Source organism: Gigantopelta aegis, chromosome 6, assembly GCF_016097555.1.
Source record: "Gigantopelta aegis isolate Gae_Host chromosome 6, Gae_host_genome, whole genome shotgun sequence".
Taxonomy (NCBI): Eukaryota; Metazoa; Mollusca; class Gastropoda; order Neomphalida; family Peltospiridae; genus Gigantopelta; species Gigantopelta aegis.
In genome coordinates this window covers 50,656,949-50,670,299 of record NC_054704.1, presented here as the reverse complement: position 1 = coordinate 50,670,299, position 13,351 = coordinate 50,656,949, and the positions used below count along the sequence as shown (strand labels likewise).

General features: G+C 36.6%; 1 protein-coding gene across 1 annotated transcript in view; it reads right to left on the bottom strand.

Moving 5' to 3' along the window:
- The window catches only part of LOC121374599 (CD209 antigen-like protein A), a 14,967-nt gene extending 14,881 nt beyond the window's left edge, over window positions 1-86 (bottom strand). Inside the window, exon 1 of the mRNA XM_041501704.1 lies at window positions 65-86. Coding sequence (XP_041357638.1) covers window positions 65-86 — 22 coding nt within the window. The remainder of the gene's footprint in view (window positions 1-64) is intronic.
- Between the last annotated feature and the right edge of the window lie 13,265 nt (window positions 87-13,351).

The following is a 13,351-nucleotide window of genomic DNA, read 5'->3' as shown; positions in this document are numbered from 1 at the left end:
GGTTTATTAGAGAGAATTCGGTGCAGTTGCCTTACACGTCCTTCTTGGACCGTGATATACTCACTCTGGATGGGAGTAGGTCCCATTTTCAAAACCAAAGTGCTTTTTTTATCGAAGTATGAGCATTTTTTAGGATTATATCAAACATACTTTTCTAACTTAATTTAGGGGGGGGGGGTGCTGAATCCCAAAACAAATATGTTGGGCATCTGAGAAATTGCGTTTGTGGGGTCAAAATGACAAAAACAATATTGTAGTATACGAAATTAGCATTGTGTTGAAAATACATTGTATCTAAATAATACTTAGTATAATAGAGTGTCGCAGACCATGTTTTTATTTATTTTTGTGCGATCATTTCTTTAGGATTGTATCCAACATACCTTTCTGACCAAATTTAAATATGCTGAATCCAAAAACATGTGTTGGCCATTTGAAAAATAATGGTTATGTAGTCAAAATAACGAAAATAAAAACACGCTTTAAACTTGGATACAGCATATTTTTTATACAATAATAATCATTTTGTAGTCGCTAATATTATGACCCCTCCCTAAATGTAATTTTTCAGATGGACAACATATTTATTTGCATTCAGCAAACTTATATTAGAATTAAAGGGACATTTCTGAGTTTGCTGAATTGTAAGATGTTTCCGGCTAATAAAATATGTCTACAATTAAACTTACATATTAAATAAATTTTCTTGTTTAGAATATCAGTGTCTGTATATTCAATGTGTTTCTGGTCGTCTTAATATTTGTAAGAATCCCAAACTGGATTTTGTCTTCAAATAATTTCATACGTACGAAAAAACAAACATATTTTAGGAAATAAAATGAAATTTAACCTAGTACAAATATTAGAACGACCAGAAACACGTTTAATATACAGCCACTAATAATTTATGCAGAAAAATATATTTGATAATTAATTACAATCATTAAAAAGTCTCTGTTAGTCGATAACATCTTAAAAATGGCTGCCAACTCAGGAATGTCCCTTTAAAAAAAGAAGACGTCTATGTTTTCAAACAATGTAGATCTAGATACAAATGTGTTTACAGGCATGAAATAAAGAGGCGACCGTTTAAAAAGAAATATTTGGAGAATGCTTAAATTACAATCTCGGAGATGGAATGATATATATTTTTTATGTATTTTAAAAAATAAAAAACAAATAATGTATGCCTAAATCTACATGTTAATATCTGTATTTGGAAGAATTTAAGTCTGTACCTACCATGTACAGGCGCGGATCTAACATTTTAGGGGTGTGTTTATGTGTATGTGTTGGGGGGGGGGGGGGGTGGGGGGTAATATCCTAAGTAATGGGGATCGATTGGCTAATATCAGTTTGGATTTGTAGGTGATCAAAATATTGACGCCCTCAAGCTAAATCAGAGGATTGATATTTTAGATCTTTATTTAGCATAGACCTCATATTCGTTGTTTTAAAAATGGACAATTCCGTGGTCAAGTAAACCAATGGGTCATTTTTATAAACTCATTCAAGTGACACAAGTTTGGTATCATTTGAAAGGTTATTATCTCTAGTGTCAAATATTACATCAATCCTTTTTCAGTAGATGTGTTTTGGTCACTTATAATGCAACCAGCGCATCAACTGTGAATGCAGCAACAGATGTGGGGTAATATTTATCAGCATATTTTTGATACATAAGTGACTAGAAATATAAATCTTTATACAGAAATAATCCTAGACATGTTCTTTGTTAATTGACATAATATATAAAAGAAATATTTATATTTCAAGCTGACTTTTATCCACAGTTTTTACATGTGTGTTACTTGTGTAACACCAAAATATTAAAAATGTTTATCTTCACTTCTGCTAACTGCTTGTAAAATGTTACTCACTGAGATGCAATGTTAATTTTATGTGGTTGATTAAAAAATATGTAAACAATTACTGAATATGTAACAATTGCCATGCTGCTGTGGTGCTGTTATAGTGTACGTCCGACACCATGTACGTCCGACACCATAAAGAATGTTTATTCTTTCCAACTATAAAGCAAAGTATTGATGTTTATGCAATGTCAGTATGATATTAGCATACATTTTTATAACTAAAGCCAATTATGACCATCAGTGTTAATTTTTTATCTATAGAATTGAATTAAAGGTGGGTTTATCAAAGTGTGCAATAGGCAGCTTCCCGCCAAAAGTATTAATTATGTTTTAAAATGTAAAATTTATACATACTGTTCATGTCGATAAAAAAATAACAAACCCAGAAATTGCATTTACTGGCAGAAATTTTCAAATTGGGAAATTTGTAGAAGATCACAAGCAACATGTTCAATGTGACGTCACATATATGAGGTGGCGGCACTATACTATTTTGATAGTCTTCAATTAATTATACAGTGATTATGTGTGGAATCAATAAATATAAAATTACTTGTCACAAATAAATTCAAAAATAGTACAATATGACAGTTGTACCTTGTTCAAGTCCATAGTTATGGGAGCTGCCACAGCCACAGCCACCCTCATCTTATATGCCTTTGGCTTTATAAAGAAATGTTTTATTTAACGACGCACTCAACACATTTTATTTACGGTTATATGGCGTCAGACATATGGTTAAGGACCACACAGATATTGAAGGAGGAAACCCGCTGTCGCCACTTCATGGGCTACTCTTTTCGATTAGCAGCAAAGGATCTTTTACATGCACCATCCCACAGACAGGATAGCACATACCACGGCCTTTGATATACCAGTCGTGATGCACTGGCTGGAACGAGAAATAGCCCAATGGGCCCACCGACGGGGATCGATCCCACACCGACCGCGCATCGAGCGAGCGCTGTACCACTGGCTACGTTTCGGTCCCACCTTTGGCTTTAGAATAATGGAAATTTTCTGTGGTGCTGTCATCCCAAAGTCATTATGTAGTAGCATCATCGTTTTGGAACAAATGACAACTGCATTGTTTTGGGTTAAAGGCTCTTTAATGGCTGACAAGTTTCCATTTTTATATCACCCTGTAACAATATAATTAAAATGCAATATAACAATACATTCATTATACATATATAAATCTTTGGATACACAATACACAATACATAATATTCCATCATTTAAATTATAGAATTTAACATGACATGACATATAAAAGTAATTAATGCATACATAGTTATAATACATACATACATAATATACATTATCACTCACATGTCCAAAGAATGATTTAACATGTCTCCATTATCACAAATTACAATACACAAGATATTATCAATCATGTGAAATACATACATGTTCTAAAATAAGAATTATATTATAAAAATACATATACAAATATATTACATACCATGTATGTGACACCAGAGCAAATGGAACTGGTCACACTTAAAAGGATTGACGTATCTGCATAAAAAATTTACAATAATAAATAACCACGCAGACACGTTATGTTCCATAAAATATATAATAAAATACAACAATCTCTAAAGTGTTCATCACCACAAACATACACTAGCACACATTGCATTCATATTAAATTATGTTTATGACATATTTAGATTTAGATTAATCAAAGAAGAATTAATATTACACTGTACAGTTTATAAAGTTATACAGAAAGATATAATAATTACTTATTATAAAGCATTATTTAGTCAATTACATTTACATTAAAGTAGATGTTATTATAGTGTAGCCAAACAATAAATAACCTAACTATAACTAACCTTAAATCTTCTCTAGAAATATCTTCCAATAAATAAGTATTTAAGGAAACAGTGAACTGTAATAAGCCACCACTTTAGACCAGAACACTAAAACCACATCAGCTTACACTGTACCCAAGCTGGAAACAATAGGACAGGCGCGGCGCATGGGTGATAGTGCTATTGTTACTAAATTGTGCAAGGTGTCATACATGCTTGTGCAATTTGTAACAAGCCAAGATACCTGAAAATAGTAATCAACTTGTCATTAAGAATAAAATAATTAAAGGTACACAATCTGTTGTAATTCATTACCTGTTTATGGAAATAAAATAATTAATTACATGAGAACAAATAAAACCAATGCATTAATATAAAACAATAATTATATACAAATATCCACAATTCAATATTATTACATATTACTACTCTTCCCCCCCCCCCCCCCCCCCTTCAAGAAATGGCGTCCTCGTCATTTGTCATTATCATCAACAATAGAGACAATTGCCCTAGACACGGCATCACTAATGTGTTCGAAAACTCCAACTTTAGCAAGTTGTTCCAGAAGTTTACATTTATTCTGCCAGTCTGGACGCTGCACATTCTGACTCATGACATACTCGCCAGATGTTTGCCATTCGGGTCGTCTTCTGTCTCTTGTTGATCGTCTAGGTCGTGGTGTAGGACGAGGTGGTGGCTCCGGCTGAGGTGGCGTATCTGAATCATCAGATGCTGTAGAAATTCTAGCGGTTTCTACGTCTGGACCATCTTCGACCTCTTCATCCAAGCGTTCTCCCGTACTATTGTCCTCCTCAACTGAGTGTTGTAGTATGTGGTCGTCACCACCGGAAGAAACACTCTCTGACTCAGCAGACAACTAACTGATCGTCATCAGAAACCTGTGAGTCAGAATCAAATATCTCAGCAGTCTGGTCACTAATGATTGCTAAATCATTAGGAGCTGAGAAAACAATCACCTGTGAGGAATCTAAGTCAATAGATTCATCATCATCATCATCCCGAGTTGGCTTTGCAACTGGTTGGGCAACTACTTTATTTCTGGGTTTAGGTCTCGGTTGATTTAAACCTGGCAAAGATCCTATTGGGAGAAGATGGTTCCTGTGAAGAGTTTGCCGTCTTCCTTCACCATTCTCCTTTTTCACAACAAATACAGGGATGTCCTGATTAGGCCAAGAACAAGGTATACGTCAGCTTCCCATCGATCAGCCAACTTGTGTTTGCCATCAAACGCAAGGATCTTCACCAAAACACGGTCGTCCTTGGGCAATCTTAGATGCTTCTGTCGCAAGTTCATATGACTCCTGAAGTCGTTCACGAAGAGCTGTTGCATAGGACGTCAACGAATGGTGTTGTTGATTGGTGTTAATCCCAAAAGCAAGGTCGATCGGCAATCGAGGTTCTCTTCCAAACATGAGGAAAAATGGCGAGTAACCAGTCGACTCATGCCTAGTGCAATTGTAAGCATGGACTAGGGGTGCTACATGAGTCTTCCTGTCCTTCTTCTGGTTAGGATTCAAAGTACCAAGCATGTTGAGCAAGGTTCTGTTGAAAGGTTCACACATGTCATTCCCCATTGGATGGTATGATGTGGTCCTAGACTTGTCCATTCCTAAAATTAAACAAAGCTCTTTAACAATTTACTTTCAAACTTGGCACCTTGATCACTATGTATTCGAAGAGGAATACCATAGTGCATCACAAAATGATGATAGAAAGCCTCAGCAGTTGTTCTTGCAGTCATGTTACGGGTAGGTATTGCCTGAGCATATCTTGTAAAATGATCCGTTATGATGAGAAGATGTTGGTAACCTCCCTTGGACGTTTCCAAAGTCAGAAAGTCCATACAGACCAATTCCAAAGGTTGTGTACTGGTAATACTTACAAGAGGAGCTCGAGCATTCGTTGGGGTCTTCCGTCTTAAACATCTGTCACTGTTCTTGATCCAATCTTCAACATCAGCTGACATTCCAGGCCAGAAGAATCTGTCTCTGAGAAGGGACATCGTTCTATCACGACCATGTCCAATGTCTGTATGTAAACCTTTTAAAGCTTCATTTACATATGCTGATGGAAGCACTAACTGAAGTTTATCACAACCATCTGTTGTTACCTTCCTATGAAGAATTCCTCTTTCGAGAACTAACTTGTCAAAGCTCCGATGCAATGAAGAGTGAACCGGAGTATGTGGATAGGCTTCACGGCTAGGCTTCTTCTTAGCTCTAACAAACTCTATTCAACTCCTCAACACATCATCCGACTGCTGAGCCATTCTCCAACCCCGATCTGTCATTCCAAGGAAATCTGGTTTCTTTCAGGTTAGTATCCACAACATCTGCTGATAAACACAAAGACTGTACAAAAGGTTGAACATATAAACAATTGCAAACAGCTTTAACTGACTGAGTCTATCTGTGTGGATTCCTGCTTTGCTTGTAATTCTGGCAATCTTGATAACCCGTCAGCATCTGCATTATTCAAACCAGACCTGTAAATAATATCAAAGTTATAAGACGCAAGAGCAGCTAACCAGCGATGACCAGTGGCATCAAGCTTAGCAGAGGTAAGTATATAAGTCAATGGATTGTTATCTGTATAAACAGTAAATTTGTTGTCATACAAATAATCATGAAACTTTTCAGTCACCGCCCATTTCAAAGCGAAAAATTCTAAGCTGTGAGCTGAATAATTCTTTTCCGACTTACTTATATCTCTACTAGCATAACTGATAACTCTCTTGACACCACCCTGTTCTTGATAAAGAACGGCTCCTAGTCCTTGGCTGCAGGCATCAGTATGTAGTTCAAAGGGCTTGGTGTAATCGGCATACCCAAGAACTGGAGGTGAAGTCAATACTTCCTTCAACTTTTGAAAACATTCCTCCTGGCTAACTCCTCATTCCCATGGTCTCTCGGGTACATTCTTGTTTCTCTTGGACTTTGTAGAAGGCATCAAAGCATAGAAGGGTTTAGCAATTTTAGCAAAATCTTTTACAAACTTGCGGTAATACCCGGCAAAGCCCAGAAACTGTCTAACCTCATTATGGTTCTTTGGTGTAGGTCAGTCCTTGATCTTCTTAATCTTGTCACTGTCTGCCTCAATACCTTGCTCTGAAACAATGTGTTCAAGAAACTTAATTTTGGTCTTGAACAGCGAACACTTGCTTGGTGTTAACTTCATCACCTTCTCCCTTATTCGCTGAAAAACTTGTCTAAGCCTGTTTAGATGTTCCTCGTAGGTGTCTGAAAATACAATAATATCATCAAGATATATCAAGCAAGATTTGAGATGGAGACCTTCAAAACATTCATTCATTAGCCGTTGATATGTGGCAGGACTGTTGCAGAGACCAAAAGGCACGCGGTTATACTCATAAAATCCTAATGGCCCAACAATGAAAGCTGTTCTCTCCTTGTGTGTTTCTTCAATCTCCACTTGATGATATCCACTCTTCATGTCCAGTGTGCTGTAATACTTGGAACCTGCAAGAGCATCGAACATTTCCTCGATCCGTGGAAGGGCATACGAATCCTTGATCGTCTTCTCGTTGAGATGTCTGTAATCGGCGCACATCTGAAGTTTACCATCCTTTTTGCGAGCCAAGACGAGGTTGGATCGCCATGGAGAGTAGGATCTGCGGATAATACCATTCGCCAGTAATTGTTGTAGATGATCTTTCACTACCTGGTACATGGCAGGTGGAATTCTTCGATGTCTCTGCTTAAAGGGTTGATCATCTTCTAGCTCAATGCGATGCTTAACAGCAGTTGTGTGCCCAATATCATCATCACCTGTGTGCCCAATATCATCATCACCTGTAGAAAAGATATCTTGAAATTCATGAATAACATGTTTACCTTGTTCCAGTTGTTCATCTGTGACATCTGCTTCAGAAAAATTCATCTTTTTAAGAATAGAATCAAATCCACTATCTGAAACTGATATTTTATCTGGGATATTTTCTACAGTGACCGCTTGGAGTTCACACAAAAGAGCTCGAGATGGTATACTGATGGCTTTAGTTGTAATATTGGTAACATGAACATCCACATACATTTTGTCTTTACAGTTATAATTCACAATGGTTGGTACAATGTCAAAATATTCAGGTATAATGGAACCTTTTGTGGGTTGAAGTAAAGCACATGTAGATCTATAAGCAACAGGTTTATTTACATACCCTGGCAAAACCACTTCGCTGTTGGCTGGAATCAGGACACGTCTAGAAGATGCACTTCTCACTTTACCCAATGAAAAATGTTGTCTGGATGATTCCTTATCCTGAATCAACATACACCTGAAAGCCAGATACCATGGAGTATGAATATCTGCTTCATGGAGGAAACGATTACCATGTTGTAATCTGCACTCATCCATAAATGTAGTCAGGACATTCGTACCTAGAAGTAGTGGGACATTCATGTTATAAGAACTGTCGGGAACTACTAACAGAAGACATGGCTGCTTGATTTCATCAGCACCCTTTACTTGTAACTCAACTTCGATATAACCATGATATGGAAGTTGTTGACCATCAGCACATTCATCTTTAAAATGACATTCAAAGGATTCATGGCTACATCAGGAAAACTATTTTTATAAAACTTTCAGAAATGGTGGATACAGTGGAACCAGTATCCAACAACGCCTTAGTTGGGATACCATTGACAGATACTTCACTCTCATTTGAATATCCAACTAAATCAGATTTATTTTGCTCTAGCATGTTAATGGGGCGTTTAAACCTAGAATCTACAGGTCGCCCATCCCCATAGATTGATTCTAGTTTAAAGGATGTCGGGAATGGTCTAACCTTACCCTGCATCCATACTTCAGATGTCCTGGTTGTTCACAACGGAAACAAACTGGTTCACCTCTTGGTGGTTGACGCCGTCTTTGTGACAAACGGGCGCGGTTGTGGCTATTGTGGGTGCTGTTGTCTCCAGTGTCGATATGGCTGCTGCTGTGTAGTATGTTTATCATAGTTACCAGAAGAGTTCTTGAGTTTAGCAACATCGGCTGATAGCTGTTTTATCATACCTTTCATCTCCTGTAGTTCAGATGTCTCAGTTGATGTGGCAGCTTTACTCAGTCTTCTTCGTTGGCCCTCTTGACATGTCAGCTTCCATACGTCTGAGCGACCTCAGAAGATTTCCAAAGCTTCCACCTTGGTCGAACAGGTATGCTGACTTGTCTCTAAGATCTGCCCTGAGTCCTGACCACAGTTGATTATGCAGCAGTTCATCCCTGGATGTAGGCGTGAGCCTATCATGGGCTGAAGCTCTGTTGAGTATCTCCTCAAGTCGACATGCCCATGATGTAACATCTTCATCTTCTGTCTGACGTGCTCTATAGAATTCTGAAACAAGACTGACCACGGACAACACTACCAAACATATCTTCAAGCTTAGAAACTAATTCATGTGCATCACCATCAGGTCCTATACTCATAGCAACTGTAGCAGCTTTACCACGCATTGACTTGTGTACTACTCTAAATAACACCCTACGAGACAAAGATTCATTTTTCAACAAACAGTTATACTGATGTTTCCAAACATCGAACGTGGTTTCGCACTTGGAGTCACCTGAAAAGAAAGGCAATTTTGGAGGTTGATTTAAAGTAATGGATGTTGGGAAATCAGCTTTTGAAGAACCTGATGTATCTGTTGACTGCACATAGCTAGACATCCACTCAACTAACTCTTCAGCACTATCTGCTTTTGGCCATGTTTTTAACTTCTGGAATGCTGAAACAAGTTGTCTAACTTCCTCGCTTGTAGGTTCAGACATGGTGAAATAGTCAAATTCACAAAAGCTGAAAATGAACAATTATGTACAGAAATATGATATATCACACCAGACTACAAGTAGCTAAATATATTCAGCCATTTTTTCTTGTGCATGACTCTGAAACAAACAATGACTGGAATATGTTGCAAATAAACAATGAATTACATAGTTAGTATTGCATGTTCACATAAAATTTAGGAAAGAAAACAAATGAAAGGAATAAGAAAGAGAAAACAACCAGCAACTAATACCACTGAAACAACTAATACTACCACTAACTATGGATCTAACAACCTAAACTTTAAGTTTAATTTAAGTTTAAGTTTAAACTTATGGGGCGATCACACTGGCCCGAATGAGCTTCCGTTTGTTTGCCGTATACGAAAGTGGTGTGATTTTTTAAACTGGCCGAATGTCCCTCCGAATGTGTTTTCCCCAATGTATCACCGAATGCTTTCCGTTTGTTTTCCGAATGGGCAAGAGCTCCACCCGTTCCCCCCATCATTTATAATAGTTTAGGGTTAGGGTTAGGGTTTAGGGTTTAGGGATAGAGTTAGGGTCAGTTAATAAAGGGTTAGGGTTAGGGATAAGTTACTTCCCGATAGATGTCCCATGCCCCACTTTTCTAAAACCCCATCAAAAAATCCCTCTTTTCTTTCCGGGCGGACACTTTCCTCCGAATGTTTTCAGTATGGTTTCAGAATGCTTCAGAATCCGAATGCTGTTCTTCGAAAGGTTTCCTTTCCGAACGTATGCGAATCGAACACGGCTCGACCTAGAATGGACCGAACTCTTTCCGCAAGGGTTCGGAAAGCGTTCGGAAAGGGTTCGTCATGTTCTATGTCCATTCGGGGTGTTCGGAAAGCATACGGAACACACTGTGCATTCTGGAAGTGTACGAGCAGTTCGGAAAATGTTCTGAAAGAATACTCGAAGGGTTCTGGCTATTCGTTATACATTCGGCGGCATAAATGAAAAAAAATCCGGAAAGGATACTGAAAACGTTCGGAAAGCATTCGTCATGTTCTAGGTCCATTCAGAGTGTTCGGAAAGTATACGGAACCCAGCACCTCCTAATTTTCATTCCGAATGCACCAAGAACTAGACGCATACTTCCCGAACGTTTTCCATACATGCCGTATGCTCCTAGAATGTTTCCCGAATACTTCCCGAATACACATGGACGCCACATTCGGATGGTCGATGAAAATTATTTTGAACATGCACAACAAATTTTTGGAGCTACCGAATGCCGTTCCGTATGCATCCGTACGGAGCCGAACAGCCAGTATGCTCCTAGAACACACCGAATGCTTCCCGAATATGATCCGTTCGCTCCCCGAACACCCAAATTCCTATTCGGAAAACAAACGGAATGGCATTCGGGCCAGTGTGATCGGGCCATTACATAGTTTTTACTGCTTTATCTTAGTAAACATTCAACACATCTGCTCGGATGAACACATCATTAAACATTTGTTAAAGTATTATAGCCGGCATTGTAAACATACACAAAAAAAAAACTAAACAAAACAAAACAAAAATTATTGAAAATAAAATAAAATAATGGTCAAAAGAACAAAAGAAAATGAAAAATACAAAAATAAACAATTATGCACGTGCTAAGTAATATACCAAATGTAGTCCAAATGTATCAAGATACTTGATTATTGCGCAAAAAACAAAAAAACTAAAATATATATATATATATATATATATATATATATATATATATATATATATATATATATATATATATATATATATATATATATATATATAATTTATCTGAGAGCTCAATAAATACTAATCATATGATCACATAAAATACAAAAATAAAACTCACAAATGACACAAGTCCATAGAAAGTATACTGCAGCACACAATAATGTCAAAGTGGAATTCCTTTAAAATGTTCACAAAAAGTCAAGATCACAAATGTCAAGGATACTCTTGTTAGGACGTCATTCTGTAAAGGGGTGAAGGTCAATCCTGTACTGTCAACACTCCATCCAAACCATCTGTCAGCCCGTTGTTGGTCCCTACGTCGGCTCCAATAAATAAATCAACATGGAGTGTCAACTCTAGAAGAGCAACATAATTATTATAATGTGGACCACAATACCAGACGTACACCAGTATTTAAGGAAACAGTGAACTGTAATAAGCTACCACTTCAGACAAGAACACTAAAACCACATCAGCTTACACTGTACCCAAGCTGGAAACAATAGGACAGGCGCGGCGCATGGGTGATAGTGCTGTTGTTACTAAATTGTGCAAGGTGTCATACATGCTTGTGCAATTTGTAACAAGCCAAGATACCTGAAAATAGTAATCAACTTGTCATTAAGAATAAAATAATTAAAGGTACACAATCAGTTGTAATTCATTACCTGTTTATGGAAATAAAATAATTAATTACATGAGAACAAATAAAACGGATAAATCTTTATTATCCAAAGCCATCCTGGCTATAGGCGCGACATAAACATCAATATTATTATCATAGTAACAGTTGTGCATATATACATAGTGTGATATTTAACAATCAAAATTACATGAATAGAGTATATAAAATGTCAATAGGAGGGTAAACATAATATATTAATTTTTAATGAACATTTCCCTTCTTAGAAAAGCCTTGTATAAATATTTTCCAAGATTGTTTAAAGTTTTTATATTTTCCGAGTTCAATAGTTTGATTAACTTAAACACGGAAGGTCTGACGTAGAAGTATTTCTTTATGTAATTTATTCTTAGATCATGGTAAAAAGGGCAACTCAGAATAAAATGGAATTCGTCTTCGATTGTTTCATTATCACATAGTGTACATAATCTGTTTTCTCTTGGGGTATTTTGGCGTCTCCCGACTTCAATACAAAGGCAATGGTCAGATAATCGTATTTTGGTAATCAGTTTGCTGTATACAAATTCAAGGCGTTTTTTTTAGATAGTTCTTGACATTATGAGTAGGATTTAGATGTTGATATAAGAATCCTTTAGATGACGAATCAATTATTCTGTTACAATCCTGGATGAAGTGATCCTCTAAACGTTGTTTAACTGTGAATAAGAAAGAAGTTTTATTTTCGACCTGTTGGCTATCCCATATGTGAGGAAGGCCTACTTCTAGTAGAATATTTTTCACAGAATTTGCCCAATTAAATCTAGGGAGATTGATATCATCTAATAATAATTCGTAGCAGCTCTTTAAAATACAGTTGTTAGTATTTAATATTTTCAGCCAATATTTAATAATTCTGAATTTTCGAGAAGTGGTTAAAGGAAAGCGACCAAGTTCTGCGAATACCATCATATTAGTACATTTTTTTACTTACACCAAGTATTCTTTTGCAGAAATCGATGTGTACCTTTTCAATATCTGTAGCGCTATGGTATCCCCAAATCTCGCAGCAATAGCTTAATATGCTGCTAACATAAGTATCAAACAAATATAACTTAGTTTCTACATTAAGGTTACAATCATTAAATTTTCTCAGCAAACCAAATAAAGCTTTGCGACCTTGATTAGCAATGCATTTTTGTGTCTCAACAAACTTTCCATTGAATTTTAATACCAATCCCAGATAATTGAATTCATTTACTATTTCCAATTCGTTATCCCCTAGATACCACTTTTCATTATCTCGTATAATACCTCCGTTACGAAATATAAGAACCTTGGTCTTATCGGTATTAATACATAAATTCCACTTATAACAATATATATTTAGACAATTTAACATTTCTTGCAAGCCTTCTATACTTTCTGAAAAAATAACTGTGTCATCAGCATACATTAGCAATAATAAGTTCAAATATTTCAATTCGTAAGAG